We start from the raw sequence: 22,140 nt of genomic DNA, 5'->3' as shown, positions 1-22,140 counted from the left end.
ACTTGTTTTTTTATTTTAAAAAACCCCCAACAAAAAAAAAAAAAAAAAAAAAAGGAACCGTCATGAAAGCAGGTAAACACAGGACGATGCATGAAAGAGAGAAAAGTCTCTCCCTGAAAGGGAAATGTTATGGCATAAGTCAGAACGATTTTTAAATCAGCTCAAACTGATTTCTTCTTACATCAAAGACTTGGGAGAATCAACTTCTTTCTCATCCTGCTGTTCATCTTCCCCGGGGGCATCTCCGTGCTGCTGGTTAACAAATGACTACTGGGGAACACAGCCACAGTTTCGAGATCTGCTTTATGATCTACCTGTGGCTGGAGGAGGATTTGGGAGAAGCCGGAGGGGGAGAGAAGGCGGGGTTGGTGGAGGGGCGGGGGGTGCAGAGGAAAAGAAGGAGTGAAGGAGTCCCAGGGGCTGGACTCGCCTCTCTAGCTCAGCTTGGTATGGGAGGGTCACCCATTCAAGCTCTTTTCTCGAAAGCAGGGGAAAGGGGACGGAAAAAAGAGCAGCCACTGTCCTTCTTTGGGACATCAGCAGAAGGCATGTGGCAGCTGGTGGCTCTGCTTCTGACATGAAATGCTGTCAATAGTGCTTTCAGCAGCTCCTCTTGGTCACCAGGGTCATTCTTTCTTTGAGAAAGGGCCAATTTTCAAGTTGTCTATAGAATACTCTACCATATGTTAGCCATTCAACAAACTGTCCCAATCACAGCAGCCGAGCTGAGAGCTTGCGTGGATTTCAGGTTCTTGGATTCCATTAGCTGTGCCGGCCTTAAAGGGAACGTGCACTCAATTCCCTCCTCTAGCCTGTCACTGTGAAAGCTCAGCGGTGACCAGGCAGAGGGCTGAGTGGCAAAGTCTGGGAGAATGATCCGTTAAAACTCTCCGGCACGCTCTGGCTGGCAAAACACTGCTCAGTAACTTGTGGCGTCGGATCCTTTCAGAAGCTATGACGATACTCATTGTCATGAAGCCGGGGCGCCCGGGTACAATTCTATAATCAGCAGGACGGTGGAGGCAAATCTACCCAAGCTTAGTGCTCTAGCTGCTGCATCAGAAATAGCCGTGTCTTATGATTCTGCCTTCAACACTCTCAGGGATTCTGGGTTCCTCTTTTGAAGAGAACGTGGACAGAACATGGACATTAAAAGAGGTGATCTCCAGTGTGTCCCAGGAGTCTAGTGACCTAGCAGGGGCCTCACAGCACTTTGGGGGCAGGGGGATGCTGCTGGAGGCTACCTTCCCACCAGTGTCAGCATGGGCAGCTGCCCGAGTCAAGGGTCTGTTGAATCTCATTTCATTTTCAACCGCAAGGCCTGGACTATATTAAAGCTCTTGTGGCATCCCTTACAGTAAGAGGCTCAGCATCCCGATGCCGTAGTCTTTCCTGCTCTGCACTGAAGCCTTAGTGAATTTCCTTTGGCAGCTCGTTTAAAAATCTCCTATTGTGTTAAGACACATCTTGAGTAAATACTCAAGACATCTTGACTGGTCACTCTTTTAGGGACTTCATTTTCCTGTCAATGATGTTAAAAGTTCTAAAATGGCCATTAACAGTGTTCACAAGAGGGGCCGATTGCGTCTACAGTACATCGTCTTCCATTTCGAAATTGATGAACACTTCAGAGTACGCTGATGGATGCAAGCGTAACTCGGTGGCGGTGACCAGATGACAAACTGTGTTTGGAACTGCAGTAAACTAGAACTCAAAGGATTGGGATCCCAGAAGATACCACGCATCCACCACTATAGGGAGAAGGGCCCAGGTATCAGCAATTTTCTACATTTCTCGGCCGCTCCTCTGTGCATTCAAGGTTGAAAACCGCTAACCAGGTCATTTCCCATGCCAGCTGGTAACTAAAGGGGTCAAACCACTCTTACTTGTGCTTTATGTGATTTTACAACTAAATTACATTACATCATATTCCTGATGAGAGTCCTTTTCACAGCTGTGTCTCGTAAGATAGGTTCTCAGTCTAAGACACATCAAATCACCTGATGAACTTCTAAGGAACAAAAAGCTGAGACCAGAGGTAGACATTCAGAGCCAGAGGGCTGTGATGGGGTCTAGGCACGTGTACTTACTGAACAGTCTTCATTCTAATGAAGAGTGGGCATTAAAAACCATGGGATTAAGGCTGTGGTTTACAACCAGAACCAATTTTGCTTCCTGTATGGGACACCTGGTGATGTCTTGGGGACATTTTGGTTTGTCCCAGCTATGAAGGGAGGTGTTGTTAGCATGTAGCAGGTAGAGCCTAGGGATGCTGCTCAACGTCCTATGATGCCCAGGACAGCCCCCAAACACTGAATTATTTGGCTCAAAATATCCATGGTGTGGCTCCTGAGAAATTCTTAAATGTGTTAAGGTCTCCCATTTATCACATGGATTACCTTAAAAGCATTAGTAGAGTCTGTGCTTATATCAGGACACTATTACTTTATAATTTTACATTTAGAATGAATTGAAACTAATCAAAAGACAAACTGAGGCAAAACAAAATACCTCCCACATTGGAAAAGCCCACCCGATTCTATTTTGGTTTGTGAACTCAAACACTGAAGAGACTCTGATGATGGACATACCAGCAGCCTCATTTATTTAGCATTTTTAAGGCAGTTACATATCTTTATTGGGCAGTTTTTTAGAAAATTTAAAAAAATTAATGTTTATTTATTTCTGAGAGAGATAGAGAGACAGAGTGGATGTGGGTGGGGGAGCGGCAAAGAGAGAGGGAGACACAGAATCTGAGGCAGGCTCCAGGCTCTGAGCTGTCAGCACAGAGCCTAACACAGGGCTTGAACCCACAAACTGTGAGATCATGACCTGAGCCAAAGCCTGACATTTAACTGTCTGAGCCACCCAGGTGGCCCTTCATTAGGCACTTTTAAAATGGCATTTGAAGAACTGACATTTGTAAAAAGCTAACTTGTAAGAATATTCAAAGTTCAGGTAGTTTTAATATGTCTTTTCTTTTAAAAGCAGGTTAAAAAAATAAAACTGGAAGCTTGTGGATAATGTAGTATGTAAAAGTTTATACACTCATCTGGTTTGAGTAATTTAAAACAATCCACATTTTAATTTATTAGTTATTGAGACTTAACTGTCTAGTTCTAGGATAGGATTAGAAGCCATCGAGAAAATGTAGGATTCCTACGGGGAGACCAAGATAGATTTCACAGTGAAGGTATTAAACACAGCATTAGCTCTCCGTTGTTGTTAGCCATTGCTTAGTCCCTTGGGCATCTTTATTCACTGAGATGTTTAATCTATGCAAACAGAACAAACCTTGCTGTCGATCTCACTGCTCCCCAGTGCAGACTGGATCACGTAGAGCAGCGCATCTGTGAGCCCATCACATTCCCGCATCCTCCTGCGGGCCTCCTCTCCGGCTGAACTAACATTCCTGCAAAGCAAAAGGGCGCAGTCAGCTACCTCCTCTGTGGGCCCCAAAGGAACCTTCTCCTATGCTCCCATGCGCATCTCCAGAATGTTTACCAAGAACACAAATTTAACGAAGAGGGACAGTTTCCACAAATGCATCCTAGAAATGGGCAAGTCACAGGTATCTGCCTTGTAACGTGTGAAATGGAGACGCAGAATCGTGAACGCGTCATCTGTGATGGTCCCGTGACTGTGGAGGATGGAGACTCTCGGAAAGTCTTTAAGGCTGACTTCATTGACAGCTGGCAAGGGAATCAGAAGCTCTGTGATTCAAAGGCTTCTTCTTTGAGACATTTGAAAGAGTGTTTTTCAAAGACAGAACTTCTGACTTACCGAAATATCTTAGGTTCTATATATATCTAATATCTACTGTCTAATTTCCCTTGTCTCAAATATATACCTACCTTGGCCCTACCAGAAGTAAACTTCTAGAAATTTATTCTAAGAGCCTAGGTAGGGGTTTCTGTGAAAATTTGGTCATTGGGATGTGCATGGCACCGTTTATAGGCAGGCGCGGCCCAAGCTCCTTCCTGTCTCAGCACAAGCACAGAAGGGCAGATGTCAGAGAACAGGCAGCTGGAAAGCAGAGAGATCTTTTACCTCTACAAAAGACATGAGAAAAGCCCAGTCAAGGGTGAATCTCTGGGGTGCTTTTACTGACCCCACCACCTGAGAATACGTTCTTCCTCTCCTACCCATGGTTAGGATTTGGTCCAGAAAGAGAATTGCTGCAGCAACTCATGGACAACCAGTCTGCTGGAGGGATGCTGGAGGTGAGTTAGGAGAAGGTGTAAAGGAACTGAAGGAATTCGGTGACCATGGGGAAGAGTGATCTCTCGAGAATGATCCCAGGAGGACAGTGGCTCTCAAACTTGGCTAATATCAGAATCCCCTGGAGGGGAGCACTGGGCTCCACTTTGGAGTCTCAGGTGGCAGCAGATACCTTCCTATTTGGTGACGCCAGAGTTGAGAACCACTGCTCTGACTCTGGCTCTGGGGAGAGGGTCTGGTCGGGAAGGGCATGCCCTCTGCTGACCGCAGGTGGATGCCACACGGTAGATCCCAGGAATCCGTGGCCCTGGACAGCGCCCACAAGAGGCACCCGATAGGATGAATCTCATGCCCACGTTGTAATTGACACAGGTATTCGCATTTTATTTTCACAACGTCCTTCAAGGTTACTTTTCATTCTGTTTTACAGATGAGAACACTGAGGCTGAGAGAGCTGCCCCAGCCCACAGAGGGAGTAGTTAGTGGAGGCACTGATGTAGAATCTCGTCTATGAAGAGAGGAAGGCAAGGCTTTCAGGCTTGATGTACAACATGGACGCACGACTTTTTCTAGGAATGAAAATAAAATAGGCTCGACACTAAAATGCTAATGGCTAAAATGCTATTGAACATAAACGTTTTCTTCACTATCTAGAAGGTTCTGGAGGATGTGTTTGAATAGCGTCTCTCCACATTTTAATCTAAGACTGGGAAAGGTTATTCAATTCAAATTAGTGTTTTTGGCATTTGCTCATCTTAAAATATAAACAAAATTTCTCAATTCCTCAGATAATATAACTGGGCAAATAATGACAGCATTTTTATGTAAAATGTTATGACTCACCCCACCCCCGGGGTGGCCAACCCTCATTTCTGACAGGATCTTGGGGCGGGAGGAAGGGCCAACATTTCCGCAGGGAGAAGTGGCGAGGGCTTTGCTGGTATTTCTCTACATGAGAAGGACGGCCTTTGTGAGAGAGCAGTTTTGGACTATTCCTTCTTGAAATGATTTTCACCAGGTCAGGCTTTGAGGCTGTTAGAGTAATAGGCTTGTCAAAAATCTCAATCAGGCCTCTTTGGCCAGAAGAATGCCGGATGGCAGTGTGTACCTGTGTGTTTTAAATCTTGCCCCTGTACTCTGAAGAGATTGTGTTTTTCTAAAGAGAGAATGATGGGATTTAGTCTTGAAAGTGTCTGAGAGGTAGCTCTGTACACCCTAGTCTGAAGTCCTCGGCCCTCTTCCCTGGCCGATGAACGCTCAGTCTTGCCCTTGAGTAGCTTTACAGTGAGGGCAGATTGCCTCCTCATTCACAAATATACTTGATAATGATCAGCCTATTTTCACTGGTAATCCAACAGACAGGGCAACCACGGGAAAGATCAGGAATTATCAACTCGGTCAACATTCTAAGTTGTAAATATGAATCTAAGCAGTATCCTTTATTCTCATTTCTCTTTGATTCTAGTCTAGTCTTCTCCAAAATTAAAAAAAAAACCCAACTTATTAACTGGCTGCTATATTAAAATGTGTAAGATATTGTGGGGTGCCTGACTGGCTCAGTCGGTAGAGCATGCCACTCTTGATCTTGGGGTTGTGAGTTTGAGCCCCATGTTGGGTGCAGAGGTGACTTAAAAATAAAACCTTAAAAGATGTGTAAGATATTGAGAAATGAGAAAGACTAATAAGTTAGAGTCTTTGTAGAGAAGGGGAAATGAATGGGACACACACACACACGTGCATATAAACACACACACACCAACACACCTCTATGATATGGAGGGGAAAAGGGAGTTACCACAGTGTCTGCAGATATGGTGTTCACTACATATTTTTTTACTGTTTTTTATTTATTTCTGAGACACACACACACAGAGAGAGAGACAGCATGAGCAGGGGAGGGTCAGAGAGAGAGGGAGACACAGAATCTGAAACAGGCTCAGGCTCTGAGCTGGCAGTCAGCACAGAGCCCGACGCAAAGCTCGAACCCATGAACCGTGAGATCATGACCTGAGCCGAAGTCGGCCACCAAACCGACTGAGCCACCCAGGCACCGCAACATATTTTTAAACAGAATGAGGTGTGCACATGTCTCTTAATCAATGGATAACAGTGTTTTACAAACCTCTGGGGTTGAGTTCACTTTTAAGCAACTACTCCTGCATGAGGGAAAACACATTAGAAAAGTACCTGTGGCTTTTCACTCAGGAGGAGAGGAGAGTTTCATCTTTCTCCTTTTCCCCCACAAAACAAGATCTACTATATTGTTCACTGTTTAAACATAAAAAAAACCCAACAATGTTTAGTGTGTGTGACAATTAATTGCAATTATGGTCCTAAGTAAGTGACAATGAGCCTGTGTCCAACCTACAGAGTTCCACTCTGCTATTGCACTTGAACCCGTCTTCTGCCCATCTTGACAGGTGATTCTCATATCTGATGGGAAACCAGTAGAGCAAATTTCTATGCATTAGCATAACATTAAGACAAATACTTACGGATTATTTGTAAAAAGCACAAATCTGGTATAATAGCTATTCCTTAGAAATAATCTTTACAATCTTGACTGAACTGTCAGTTGACATGTCATTTGGAGATTTCTGCTCAAAGTAGGTTCTATAATCTTTTTATCTCATTGATAAATAATGAAACTTTTTATTTCTTCCAATTAAAAGGTATAAACTCTCTCACAATCTCTTGTATTCAACTGTAACTAGTTAAGCTGCTTTCTTTCCCCTGCCTTCAGTGCTGTCTGACATCCCGTTTCTCTGAGCCTCCGTCACTCACTGAGCTTAGGTGAAACAAATTCAAAGCACGGAGCTCTCGTAGGATCCAAAGTGGCACTTGTAATGCACGTTCAAAGGAATAAAACCAGCATTTCACACGAAAGACTTAGTTTTATGTGTCTCTACTTCAAGATGGTCAGGATATGAAGAGGGAAACCGCAGAGAAAACCAATGGATGAGATTTTTAGCAATTAGTCTCTTTGAAATGAGCCTCTCTCTTCTCCACACTCTCTTCGCTCTTTGAATCTCTCTTATTGATCACCACTGACTCTGTATTAGAATTCTTTAGGCTGTGACCTCACTGCTGCATTGAACCTTCTGGAGGGTAGAAGGCATGTAGCTGTCATTTGCATGCCCAGCATACAGCTCAGTGCCCAACACAACCTCGGTGCTCAGAGCAAGGTGGTTATTACAGGTGCACTCAGCCCTTTCCATGCACCAGCATCCGTGTGAGTTCACCTCTGGCTCTGTTCTCATTGGATAAAATCGGATGTCTGTTCCATCAAGAATAAAGGCTTCTTATGCGGTGGTTTGTGCTCTGCCACAGGGATTATGCAGGGCAGGCTCAATTTGGGAAGAAAGAAAACAACAACAACACCTGAACACAACTAAACAAATTTGAGATATGAGCTTTCTTATGACTGTGTTGGAGCGAACGGCACAGTCTTGCCACCTGGAGCCCATCGGGTATTTCCGAGCCGTAGCCGTCTTCACTCCCAGCTTGCAGGAAGAGTTTTCTGGCTCAGTTTCTCTTCCTGTGCTCTGTTATCTCTTCTCTCCACCTTCCCCTGCTCTTTGGCCTTTATAATCTGCCCTCCACTGGGGCCATCTCATACCAGGTCCAGCCCCATCCCTTTGAGTTCTGGGTCCTTCCTGTGCATCTCTGGGCCAGTGCTCACAGGTCTCCTTTGTCTCATCTCACCAGCAGAGGCTGGGCGCTGGGTGTCTGGCGACATGGGCTGCACTCCTGAGATTGAGGAGTGGGGGCTGCCAAGGTCTTCAGACAGCAGAGCTTAGACTGTTCCGAGAAATACAGATGGTCCTAAGGCAAAGCTGAAATACGAAGCCACACACTCAGAAGGCTTTGATGCCAATGCAATAGGGCAGGCAGGAAGAGAGGCGGCATCCATCACAGATGATGGCACAGAGCAGCCCAGGGACACCAGGCCCGGGCCTGGGGATACCGGGGACTCCCAGGGTCTTGAGCCTGCTCCCAGGGTCTTATCCACAGATAAGGAGAGTGTGTCTGGAGGTCTGAGGCTAGGCAGACCTCTCCACCGGCAATGCCCTTCTGTCTCCGTCTAGACCCACTGATTTTGAGCGGCCACGCTGCCGAGGCTTAGTCAGAGCTCTGCTGTGGGCCCTTAGCTCCTGCCTTCATTGTTCCAGGCACAAGCTCTTTTAGGGCACCAGGAACGCCTGATGTTCGAGGCCGGTCCATGCTGTGGGGAGGGGTGGGCACCATCAGCTCATTTTGCTGTCGGCTCCTTGCTCCCCGCTCTGCTGCACTTAGTAGGGACTCAGCGAATAACGACTAAGTACCACGGGGCATGACAGTTTGCACGCCTGCCTCCTTCTGGACCAGTGGGTCCTAGCCAGAGCCATTTTGCTACCAGGGAACATTTGCCAGTATCTGGGTGTCTGAGAGCACTTTGGTTCTCATACCTGGAGACGAAGGGGGTGTTAGCGGCCTCCAGTGTGTGGAGGCACCCAGAGCTGCTGCTAGACATGCTAGTGCCCTGGGGACAGGCTTCCCCAACAGAGAATGCCACGTGTGGAGGCTGCAAAACATGCTCTAGATAGCTGGGCTCCTCGAGGGTCTAATTTCTAGGTGTATTTCTTAACACCAAACCCGTGCAGAGCTCAAACCTCCACTGCATCCAAATCAGATTAAAATGCAGAGGCCCAGGCCCTTAACCTACTCCAGTGAGCCTGACGCAGTGTGTTGTCTCTCTCCGGGAGATGCCTCCACATCCAAGTGTGAGAACCATGCTCTTAGCAGCAAATCCAACAGCAGGACATTGAAATATGTATTCAATGACCATGTAATTGTCTGCTGTGAGCTACGTGATAAACTCTTAACGACTCTTGATCCTCGGTTTCCTTTTTCTAACAGGGCGGGGGCATTGTGGCCCCACATCCAACAGCAATGTGTTTACACCAATGGCCGTAGGCTCCCAACAGGCAGCCTGGGAAAGTCTTACAAACAACACTAAGTTTGTGAGGGGAAATCAAAGCGGAATGCAAATGGGGAGCATCTGAACTTCCTGACCACGTGATTACCAATGGCATTCGTAGCTTATCATAAATGACCTGATCTGAGTAAGCATGGGAATGGGGAATGATACAATCATGCTCAAGCCATTCTCCCGTGAAGTAGGCTTGCTTTTTCTTCAGTTAAAAACATTCCATTTTAAAGAGAACCTTCCATTCATGCATCTAAATCAGGAGCAGAGAACTTTTTCTGTAAGGAGCCAGAGGGTAAATAATATTTCAGGTTTGAGGAATTCCATAGTGTCTCTATAACTTCCTCCTTCTTTTTAAAAAATTATTTATTTATTTTGAGAGAGAGAGAAGGAGAGAGTTAGATAGGAGGATATAGAGAGAGGAAGAGAGAATCCTAAGGAGACTCCACATTATCAGTGCAGAGCCCGACGTGGGGCTTGATGCCATGAACTGAAGTCGAGAATCAGACGCTTAACCGAATGAGCCACCCAGATGCCCCCTCACAAACTTTTCACAAAGCAAGGGACCAGCTTGTTTACTTCTTATCATTTGACAACTTCAACAAAGGTGGATTCTCTTGTGCATCTGGCATGGTGTCAGAGCTGGGGCTACCTAGGTGCGGAGGTGTGTGCCTTGCCTCGGTCTCCTCATTCATAATGTGCTGGTGTGGATGTCTGGCGTCACCTGATTGTGTGGTAACACAGCCAGGTGTTCTGGGCCTGGCACGGAGTCTACGCAGTAAATGTTAACTGTTCCAGCTGCTTCTCACCCAGAAACTGTCTCAAGAGGGAGACAGACACGAGTGGGGGGAGCTGCATGAACGCCCTGGGGTGTGTACCACAAGCCTGCAGAGAAGATGAGGGGTGTGCAGAGGACAGAATGGAAGTTTCCTAGTGACCATGGCACCCTCATTTTAAAATTTTTCATTACTGCTTTTTAAAAATCTGAAACTCTTGTAAAGGTATTCAAGCCCTGGGGGAAATGTATCAGTACAAGGGAACATCCTCACTCTCTTCTTCCTCTCTGTCCAAGGAAATCATTGTGACTATTTGATATTTATCATTCAAGATTACTTTCTACTCATACCAACAAACTGTGTAGGTGTGTTTTTGCTTTTTACCATACTGGTTCATACGGCACCTTGCTTGCTCTTATCCATTAAAACCCATCATTGCCTCTTTTCACAACAGTACCTACCTACGTACCCTATTCATTGAACAACGTTGGGTATTCGGGTTATAAATATATGATGGTTTGTAACTTAGAAAGCTATTACTCTATTAATGGACATACAGGCTACTTTAAAATTTTTACTGTCATAAGTAATGTTGCACTGATATTGGGAAGAGTTATGGGTTTTGTGAGATAGACCTGTGAAGCCAGAAGAAAGGCTGACGGATAAATCAGTTCAAAGCAATGAACGAATCCACCTTGACTGGGTACGGACTCTGCTCCACACCTAATGCCAAGTCTTGAGAATAAAAAGAACACCTGGCCCTTGACCTTAGGAGCTCACAGTCTAGCAGGTAAGTAGACACATATTGATGTGCCTAGATCTGCTATCATCAGCATGAAAACAGCGGTATGAAGAATTTGGGAACCTAACTTGGAATAGGTTGCCTGGATGTGTCCAGAAAATAGCTAAATTGGGTGGAAGTTTTACTACTCACCTTTAGGTTGTAATTAAAATCTTTGCTGAGGTTGTAATTTTAATAAACGTGGACATCAATTGTTTTCCTTAACATTTGCTGCCGCACGTCATGGGTTCTTAAGTAAGAACATAGAGTATGATAAACGTGTCTTAGCAAGAAAGCATTTTATGCATATTTAGTGGAATGTACCTTAAATTTGAAGGGCAAGGCTTAACCTATACGTACTGGCTTAGGGGTGGCTCCAGGTGACCAGGCTGTAGAAATGCTAACCAAGCTCAGCCATGCAGAGGAGGGGTCTCTGGGCCACTCTTGGCATTAACAGAGGATAAGACTTGTAGGGAGAGGTAGCAGTTTGTGGCAAATGCCAATTCTGGTGTATACTTCTCCATTTTTACTAAACCTGGCATGCTAAGCCAGCCCCTTGTGTTCAGTAAAACCATGGTGGGCTCATGGTTCACCAGGGTGAATCACGCTGATGCCCTTTTACCAAACCACATACCCGTGCTAAGTCCTTTCTGCTTGACATCCAGCTGCCGAGCAGCCCAGACATGTGGCTCTGGATGTCGGCTAGTGTACCACCAGTGGCTCTCCTGACTGTTGTGGTTCTGCAGGAATGCGACATTTGTGACATCTGGGAGTGCCTGGCTGGCTCAGCTGGTTAAGTGTGGATTTTGGCTCAGGTCATGATCTCAGGGTTCACGGGTTCGAACCCCGCATTGGGCTCTGCTCTCACAGTATGGAGCCTGCTTTGGATTCTCTGTCTCCCTCTTTCTGACCTTCCCTCCTCTCTCTCTCTCCCAAAAATACATATATGTTTAAAAAAATTAAAAAAACCATTTGTGACATTTGGCCAATAACCAAGAAGGAACCAAAGCAAGGCTCCCCTCAACTGCCTGGTGAATTGAAGTCATTCAAGAGGCTTTTCCAGGGTTGACTTTTTGGGACGTCTTACCCAGAGAGCAGAGCCAAGGATGACAGAAGGCAAACTCATGGCCTTGAAATCTAACGGGGATTGCTGGGCTGGGCTCCCAAGCTCCTTTGAACCAGCATTTTACTTTATTCTCTGTTTCTCCCCTTCTTGAACTGGCTTGTCTCTCACTGTTATCCTATACCTGTCACACCAGTGTTTGTTGGGAGCAGATGACCTATGTCTTTGGTATTGTAAGTCCACAAGAGGAGGGGAACTATTCCCCAGGAGCTACATGTGATTTAGATGCTGCTGATTTTAGATTTTTGAGTCGAAAAGATTTAGGACTTTGAGATGACGCTGTACTGGGATGGGATGAAAGTGTGTGGGATGGATGTGAATCTTTGGGGCCCAAAAGGAGGAGTATGGTAGGCCAAGTAATGTTCCCCCAAGATATTTATATCCTAATGCCTGGAACCTGTGAATAGGTTACTTTACATGGAAAAAGGGAATTTGCAGATGGAATTAAGGTGAGGGACTTTACAATACGGAGAACTGCCCCAAATGATCATCGTGGACCCAATGAGCACAGAAAGCAGAGACCGTTCTCTGGCTCGTGTCAGTGAAACAAAGCAGAAGAAAGTCAGAGAGATCTCAAGCATGAGGATTCAAGTCCCCATTGCTGGTTCTGACGGAGGGGGTCACATGCCGAGTTGTGAGAGAGGCTGCTAGCTCTCAGCTGACAGCCAGCAAGGAAACAGGGACCTCAGGCCCACAGCCACAAGGAATTCGATTCTGGCCGCAACCTGAAGAAGTTTGGAAAAATTTTCTCCCAAGAGCCATAAATAAGGAATACAACTCTGCCTACACCTCGGTTTTAAACTGGTAAGAATGGTGTCAGGCTTCTAACTCATAGAAACTGTAGGATAATAAATCGGTGTTGTCCTAAGTCAACTGTTACAGCAGCATAGGAAACTGATAGGGATCCATTAGTTTGTTTTACTCCAGGATAAATGAAATTCTTTTCAACACCAACCATACATGTTTCACACCCCACCTTTGCCTGGAAAACTGCTTCTCTGTAGTGGGCTCATGCAAGTTTCAAGAAGATATTTCTCAAGGATCAAATAATTGTATTATCTTGACCAAGACCAAAATGCCACCTATATAAGAAAATCAAGGGCACCTGGGTGGCTCTGTTGGTTAGCCATCTGACTTTGGCTCTGGTCATGATCTCACGATTCCTGAGTTGAAGTCTCACAGTGGGCTCTGTGCTGACAGCTGGGAGCCTGGAGCCTGCTTTGGATTCTGTCTCCCTCTCTCTCTGCCCCTTCCCTGCTCATGCTCTCTCTCTGTCTCTCAAAAATAAACATTAAAACACACACAATAAAAAGAAAAGAAAAATTCTTTCTTGGGACATGCATGTAGGGGAGGGGGTGAGGTGGTGGCATATAAGGCACGTGCTCTCAACTATGCCAGGCCAGGAGATGTTTTATCTACTCAGAGCAGATGAAAGCCCTTACGTAAGAAGCACTGATGTGAGGTGATGATGCACTTTTTAAGGCAAAAGTACTCGTTTTGCCCTATCCCTGATCTTATCAGCCACAACACAAGCTACCAGATATGTGGGCATCAGCCTGCGGGGCTCAAATCCACGAATCGTGAGATCACAACCTGAGCTGAAATCAAGAGTCAGATGTTGAACCAACTGAGCCACCCAGGCGCCTCATCTACCTTTTACTTTTGCTGGTCTCTTACTGCAGAACAGGCTCCTGAAAACCTCTGTCTTCACAGCCTCCAGTGAACAGAGAGCACAGGGGTTAGTATTCTTTTCTGGGGGGTGGGGGCAGTGAGTATGCTGGAGCATAAGGGACAGAAATGGGCCATGTCCTGGCTCCTGGCTCTGCCTGAGTGAAGTCTGTAGTGGGGCCTTATCATTTAAGTGAATTTCTGGAACGTTATCGGAAACGCCAACCAGAAGTACCAAATGGTATGAATGGTGTAGTTTCCTGTGCTGTGCAAAAGTAGAGTGTGCCAATGAAACCTCTCATAGGCTGAAGTGTGTAAAGCAAAGAAGCAATTACTGTTAATTTATAGGGGAAACATTTTTGAGGACTCAGCCCCCCAAATCTCCTCTCTTAGGTTTTTCTGATACCTGAAGGCACATTGCTAACAGATGCACAAAATACATGAAGACAGAGCTCAGACAGGGTTCAAAGTTCTGGGGGCATGGTTCCCAGAGAAGGAGCGAGAGGGGGCCATTCTTGCTGACCCTGCCCCCTGCCCCAGTACCGCTGTCTGCAAAACCAGCACTGGAGACCAGCTTTGCGTCTCACTATTTTCCCCATAAAAGCAAAAGTCTTCTTTGGGTTTCTTTCTGTTTGTGAAAACAGCTGCTCATGTAAGGTTTTTTGCCAAAGCAAAATGGCATAATTCAAACTTTGGAAAACTGAGGAACACCTGTATTAAGATTAGCCACACCTCCGTACATTTTTATTTGGTGCAAGTAACAGAAGGCTGAATTTACTTGAAAAGCTCTTGACTTCTCTTCATATATATGTGTTTCTTTTTTTAAACTTCTTTTTCATTTCATTTCATTTATTTATTTATTTATTTTTCAGAGAGAGAGAGAGAGAGAGAGAAAGCACAAGTAGGGGAGAGGGGCAGAGGGAAACAGAATCTCCACTCAGTGTGGAGCCCGATGCAGGGCTTGATCCCGCAACGCTGGGATCCCACAACCTGAACCGAAATCAAGAGTCTGATGCTTAACCAACTAAGCCACCCAGGTGCCCCTAAGCGTACTTGCTTCTTAAGGTGGCATTTCATTACAGCTAAGTCAGAACAATTTCCAGAGGAAGAAATTTCCCTTTTTCTTTCTTTTTTTTTTTTGTCTTTTCTTTCTTTTCTTCTTAGAGATTAGCAGTCTTGTTTTGGATTCCTGTTATGCACCTTACTGTCTTCTCTCAAGGAAGATAATCTCTTTATAAATCAGGACAGTGAGGGCTTGGTAACTGCTGTGTTGAGCGGTAGGGACAGGATGCTTCAGTGGCCCAGAAGCCCAGCTGCCTACGGGGCCAGCAGCGAACACTGCTGCCGAGCTGTCCTCGGAGTGAAGGTCCCTCCGTGGTGACACTCCAGCCACCCCCATGAACCTAAACCGGCAGAGAGAGACAGATGGGCTCCTCTTCAGTTGATGATTCAACACTGCCGCTCTCAAGAATGCCTAGACCCCTGCCTTCCGGAGAGAGCCGTGCATCAGGGCACGTTGTTGCAAAGAAGCCCACAGCAAACCCAGAAATACCTGAGTTAAAAGACACCCTACGGCTGGCAAGTACTACCCAGGGTTTTAGCTTCATGATTCCAATTAAAATTGATGGACGCCACAGAGTTAACTGCTCTGTGAAACGTCGGCTGCCAGTGTCCCATTGGGCGGAATTACAAGGAAATCACAGGGACAGAAAGGTGAGTGCTGAGCGGCTAAAACCGTTAACTGTGAACCTAATTGTGCCTGCGGTCCTTTGTGGTCCACAGACAACCAACTGTCGTTTCCTAACTTGCATGTGAGAGTGAGTGGAACTCACTTCGCTGTGACTTGAGGTCGTGGTGACCAAGCCACACGTCAACCTTGGGGGACCGCCATGTGGCGGAACCTTCTGGACCGATGCCTACCTGCCCCGTGTTCCCAGAATGCCTGAAACAGTCCACTCTGGCACAGGTGTGGCAGGCTCTCTGTGCGGACTCAGAACCAGGGGGCATCTCACGCTGCAAGCCCTGCATCCAGCCTCAGTCCTGGTACCTCTACTTCCCCCCCCACCGAGGGGGGCCTTCTGTGAGGTGTACGCACTGACCCCATCACTGTGGCACACACCCCCACCGAACGAAACCGTCCACCAGCCAAGGCCACATTACAAACGCAACAGCAAAAAGAAAATAGCCAGTCAAGATGCAAATTGAGTTACAAAATGAATAAAAAAGTGTTTTCTTCCTTTTTGTTAATAGACCAAATTATTCCTTATCAACCAGCCACAACTGAATGTGTCTCCCTCTCTCTCTACCCCTCCTCTGCTCACACTCTCAATCTCAGAAATGAATAAAACATTAAAACATTAAAAAAATACACACAACATAAAAAGTAATAATAATTAAAAAGTAAAGTAAAATAATAAAAATACATAAAAATACATACAATATATTAATACGCTAGGAAATCTTGCAAATTAGAAATGCAATATTCACTTCACCAACAGGTGGCTTCCAGGCAAGTGAACATTGTGGCTGCATAAATAAGGAGCAATGCCAAGGCCATCCAGTTCCCTGTATTTTGAGATCTCTGTCTTCTAAGAAGTAAAAGAACAAATCTGGGGGCGCCTGGGTGGCTTAGTCGGTTAAGCGTCCGACTTTCGCTTAGGTCATGATCTTGTGGTTTGTGGGTTCGAGCCCCACGTCAGGCTCTGTGCTGACTGCCAGCTCAGAGCCTGGAGCCTGTTTCAGTCTGTGACTCCCTCTCTCTCTGACCCTCCCCTGCTCATGCTGTCTCTCTCTTCTCTCCTAGAAATAAATAAAACATTAAAAAAAAAAAAAAGAACAAATCTGACTGATAAGGGATTATAGGTAATTGGCTACTTGCCTTTTAAATGTAGATTTTGGGTTTGAAGTCTTTCAAGATTTGGCGTTATGTTCTGAACTATTAATAGCTATTATTAAAATCGCCCTTTAAACCTTCATTTCAATTCATCATCTAATTCCCTATACACTCATGTGATCTTTCAATTTATTTACTTGCAGGAAATTTTAAACAAATCGTACTTCAAAGACTTTTAAAGCTGGGGATTGATGTGATTTCCAAAAGTTCACTTATCTAGATGAAGAGTTGTCCTCAAGGTGTATTTTCTGTTTTCATGATTGCTTTGATCACTCCCTGATACCTTATTGGGTTCCAATAATAACAACCAAATATCTGAAAGTATCTCCAGAGTAAAGAACTGCATTTATTCTTGCGTCTCATCCCCTCCCTGTTTCTATCCCCACCATGCTCTTGTAAGTCCCCAGCCCCTCCCACATGGTGTTTTATTCTGGGTATTCACTGTTAGGCTGGTACCAGCAGCATTTCTCGGAGTTGACTGTTCACGATCCTTGCCCAGCAAGGTAGGGTGAGTGATCAAAACAGGCAGCCACCGGGTAAGAAAGAGAGAAGACCCTACATTTGTACATTCATATAAGACAATGACAACCTCACTGTGATATTTTCCCATCAATGCTCATTTTTAATATTTCAGCTCAAGTATTTCAAAGCTTTCAGATAAACTTTTTGATCTTTAAATGAAGGTGTTTTTAGATGCTCTGAGTGACAAGATAAAATGCGGTCATTGGGACTTATAGCTGCCTCTTGTTGATGGAATGGTAAGCAGAACAAGATTCTCCCCAACTCCAGGTAACCTCAGAGTGTCTGCTCTTGGTTTACTACTACCAGATGGCTTGTGCTTAACACGAGTGTTGGATAATGGCACCACTGGGTGTACCGTTTCCTTTTACTGCTTTAGCTGTGGAGGGAGTAATGTTTCAAAAATCCAAGAATTATAATGCTGCATAGGAAGGTCACCTAACAAAGACACTTCGAGGAGCCTCACAGCATCATTAAAACCAGGGCACAAGTTGGCCATGAAGAGTTTCGTTTCATTGTTTATCCTCAACACATACTAAATATGCACTGGAATTAAGACGTTCTCCCCTGTTACGGGACTGGTGTTACTCTCTTTGATGTTGAGCAAGTGTGAAGGTTTAAAGACTATGCACTTAACCAGCTCAGTGGATACCCTGAGAATAAGCAGGAAACAGAAAGGGAGATTTGTGTCTTCACAATCGGCCCAGGGAGCACGTACGGTGCTGGCTTCACTGCTCTTTGCGAATGATGATGGTTCTCGAAGCCCCGGCATAGACCACATAAAATGATTTCTTGGGGGGGATGTCAAGGCACCAATGTACCATGAAAATAATCTGGAATATATAGTCTAGCAACTCCAGTTTTTTCTGAAGCTCATCTTACCACAATTACTCTTGTTATCAATACTTTTATATGTGCTAATATGGAAAGCTTTGGAGGTCTGTTCATCAGTAAAGAAAAAATAGTTCTGAAAAGATGGAGTAGAATGATTCGGTTTTTGTACAAGACAGAGGCAGAAAGAGGATCCTTCTATGTTATATAAACTGCTATTAGACCAGTAGATCCACTGACCAAACCTAACATTTCCGATAATCCACTATTTTGCTAAAATGCTCCCCAGAAGTACAATGTACTATTTTGATTTTAATCACAAATGTTCACCATGGAGTATTTTTTTGCAGAATGTACTAAAAATCAAACATACAGTGTTAGCTTACTACAATGCCAGAGAAACTGCGAACTGCTGCAGTGGTAGAACACTTTTCCTACTTTCTCCACGCGGACATGCTTGCAGGACCACATCCTGGTGCCTGGCGCTCTCCCGTCTGCACTGGCCATGGGACATGAGACATGGTGGCCTGTGGGTCTTACAAACAGTTACATCCAGCCAGCCTCAGCTTCACCCCTGCTCCCCATCGGACCTGCATTGCAGAGGGCAGGTGGAGACGTACACCTCTAAATGAGTGTTGGCTTGCTTTTTTGACTTGGCTTCTATGCTGGGTTTCCCTCACTACGGAGACCCCGAATTCTACCGGGAATGGGCAGAATGAGAATGACAATCAGGGTGACAAGGGACCCTCGCAAAGTACCTCTGTGGTCACAGTGATCAAGAGAAGCAAATAAGGAGGAAATTTAGAAGGCGAAAAGGAGAGAAGAACAAAACGGAGCACGAGAAAAGTACTGCTAATTGGAACCTGCTTTGGGGGTTTTCCTTTAAAGGCTATTTTGTTGTGCGCCAAGAGACTTGGATTGACTTTCCGGACAAACACTGTTGCTCACCCTGGGCTTGGTCTTTCTCGTATACCTACATCCATTCAGTCCACACACCCAGGCAGCTCTGACCACGAAGAATCTCCAGAATCGTCCTGTGTGGCTACAGACAGGCCCATTACTGCCATGTCTTGTTTCTTAATCGGGTCCTTGCGCTTCTCCCCTGGTCCCCCACCTCCCAGGAAAGTTCCTGTGATTCTTCTAAAATGTGCATCAGAGCACCAGCCCTCCACCTCAAGACTCTCCATTTCACTCAAACTCCAAGTCCCCAGCACAGCGCGTGCCCAGGACATGCTTCCTCACTTTCACTTGGCCAACTCCTACTTTTCCTTCTGGAAGGCTTCCCCTGTCTCCCCGGGCAGGTTGAACCCTGTGCTCTGGGCCCATTCGAGGTTCACGTGCACATTCTCACCCACCTGTCCTCCTGGCCCGCTGGCCGCTGGCATTCTGTGCTCAGCGTGCAGAACATCACGTGCCTTGGGGAGGCCGAAGGTGGGCAGCTGGCCGCCAAGAAGGCAGGCTGTGGGGTGAATGGGGAGCCAAGCAAGCTGACAAAGTGAGAGCAAACTCAAATTAGGGGCAGGAAAACCCAGACAGATAGATGCCCGAGGCCAGCTGAGTCCGCAGGCAGCAGGCAGCCCTCAATGGTTCCACGTATTCATCCAGGGCCGATCTTGGTCTGTGACCAAATAAATATGCATGGCTGCCTATGACTGATTTCTTCACTTGTCAGATAGATGGTAATGTGCCAGAATGCAAGGAGACAGAAGGACTGAATGACACCAATACTAATGGACTCTTACCATGGAAGGAAATAAAATTCAAAGCCAGCAACAGAACGGCCTCCTATTGCTTGCTCCTTTTCCAGCCCTACTCCACAGAGAGCATATAGACAGATCAGATGACATTCTCATCTCAAGCATGTTTAAAGGAATTTCAAGCAAGAGACTTTGCAGTTGAAAGCAATGGGGATTCTTGAAGAGCCTGGGGAGAAGGTTATGAACAAGGAGAAGAACATACCAGAGATGCTGTCACACCCCAACCTTAGCAGGTCTTGATCTGCCTAATATGATGTTTATGAATACTGGCATTCATTTGTAAAGGATGGAAGTATTTTATACTCCAAAAGACAGTCTAGGGGAGTAGAGGAGCTTTGGTGTCAGATTTCAACTCTGTTATTATCTGCCTGGCCTTGGGCAACACATTAACCTTTCTGACCCTCAGTTTCTCCAGCTGTAAAGTGGGCTAATGTTTTGGAAGGATCAGATGAGGCAAAGTCTGTGCAGTACGTAGAAGGCAGACCTATCGTCACCCACTGCCCTTTCTTCCCAGACACCTCACTCAGGCACAGATGTCTGAGCAAAGGACAAAGAGACCTGTGTTGACAAAGAGAAGGTAAAAACAAAACATGGGAGATCCCAGTGTGGTATCTGGGATATTAATTTAGTTTTTGGAAGACTATTAATTTAGTTTTTGGAAGAGAAGAACCTCTTTTCCCGGCTTTATTTTTCCATGATGTTCTCCAACATTTCCTCTCCCCTTTCTCCAGGCTCTCTCCCCTGTATTAGTCTGCTCAGGCTGCATTAGTAACAAAGTACCACAAACTGAATGGCTTGAGCAATAGAAATTTGTTCTCTCAAGGTGTCCACGGGGTTGGTTTCTTCTGAGGCTATTACCCTCTCCCCCCACCCCCCAGCTTCTTGTGGTTTGCTAACCATCTTTGGTGTTTCTTGGCTTCTAGAAGCATTGCTCTGATCTCTGCCTTCATCTACACATGGTGTCCTGTTGTGTGTGTCTCTGCGTTCAAATTTCTCCTTTTAGTATGGACACCAGTTAGTCATCTTGGAGGAGAGCCCATCTGAACGACCTTGTCTAACGTACATCTAATGTACATGCTGTATATCAGCAGTGACTTATTTCCAAATAAGGTCACGTTCTGAAGTACCAGGAGTTAGGACTTTAATATATGAATTTGGGGGGTACACAATTTAACCCATAATAGCCTGTGTCTAGTCAGACTGAATTGTCTGACTGGGGGTGGTGGTGAGTGGTGACAAAGCTCCACCATCCTTTGCTTGAGATTTCTTGCTTTGTGGAGCTCATCCACCAACAGAACAGCCCCTGGACTGGGAGGCAGTGATGCTGGGTATGTCCGTCCACTCTTTGGGTCTCAACTTTTCCCTGGGGCCAGTCACTAGGTCTACACTGGCATAGCAGTCCCATCAGTAGATCCTTGGCCTGCCTCCTGGTTGCAGGTAAGAAGGCATAATCTCTGCTCAGCATTCTCAGAAGTAAACAGACTGGCTTCCATTCACCACTTTTGTCTTATTTATCATTTGGTTCTTAACTTAGGACAAAATGGGGTTATGTTTGTTGGGCCCTCACATCCTAACATAAGCCCTTAAGCAGGTATCAGTGAGGCATCGAAGGCTCAGGGAGGCTTGTGAAGGGTCGAGAAGGTTTGGGAAGTTGCCAAAGTTCCAACACCTTTTGTCCAAGTCAAAGTTTGTCTAGTCAGGCGAGCCTAGTTCTTCCCACTCAGATGTGCTGGCTGTTGCCTCCTCTCAGAACCCACCTGTTACCTTCCTTGTGTCCTGGGGCAGGAGAGGTTGAGTGAATGAGGGTAAAGGTTAATGCAGGTAACCAACATAGGAGATGTGGAAACCTTGGAGCTCATCCTTTTGGGCTAAGGAAATGAGAACACTAAGTATGAGCCATATGCGCCATGATTAAGATTTCCTTCTATCCTTCTAGGCTGTAAGTATCATGTCTTATTCATGTTTCTCTGGTACCTAGCTGAGTCCTTGGCATGTAACAGAAATTCACTCTGTGTTTGTGTGGAATGAGAGATATCATCCATTTTACCAAGGTGTTGATTTACCAACGTGTTGGTTTAGCACTGGACCGAGGAGGAGACGATGTGATGGTTATGACCGTTCTCATTATTTACAAGTAGGGCAGACCAGCTGCAGTGTTTCATGCTAACAGGCCGACCCTGAACCAATGATGTCATCAGACAGCATTCTACCTGGCTTCTGGAAGCCCAAGACTGCATCTGGGTTTACAGCTTCCCAACATGGGCTCTAGGACCAATTGCTCAACCTCCCCAAGTTTCAGGTTCTTCTTATTTAAAATTGGGAAAAAAAATCCATAATAACTTCTCCTTTACAAAGCTATCATGAGATTTAAGTGATGACTGGCATTATTAAAGAGTTTTTGCCCACATTTATCATTCCACTGTGCTGATCAATCAGTATTCCGATGGCTTCCTTCAAATGAGGTGGGTGACAAAATCAGTATCATGATGAACCAAGGGCAATACAAGGAAACTGCAAGACAAAACCTGCAGACTGTCTGCAAGAAAAGATACAGTAACTGATGTCGTGGTTTTATTTAGCAGAAATATCACAAACACCCACA

General features: G+C 45.5%; 1 protein-coding gene across 1 annotated transcript in view; it reads right to left on the bottom strand.

The window, feature by feature from the left end:
- The window catches only part of CTNND2 (catenin delta 2), a 784,902-nt gene that overhangs the window by 135,934 nt on the left and 626,828 nt on the right, over positions 1 to 22,140 (bottom strand). The window contains exon 18 of the mRNA XM_077749452.1: positions 3,295 to 3,412. Coding sequence (XP_077605578.1) covers positions 3,295 to 3,412 — 118 coding nt within the window. The remainder of the gene's footprint in view (positions 1 to 3,294; positions 3,413 to 22,140) is intronic.

This window comes from Crocuta crocuta, unplaced genomic scaffold, assembly GCF_008692635.1.
Source record: "Crocuta crocuta isolate KB4526 unplaced genomic scaffold, BGI_CrCroc_1.0 scaffold89, whole genome shotgun sequence".
Classification (NCBI taxonomy): Eukaryota; Metazoa; Chordata; class Mammalia; order Carnivora; family Hyaenidae; genus Crocuta; species Crocuta crocuta.
This window is presented reverse-complemented; position numbering and strand designations above follow the sequence as displayed.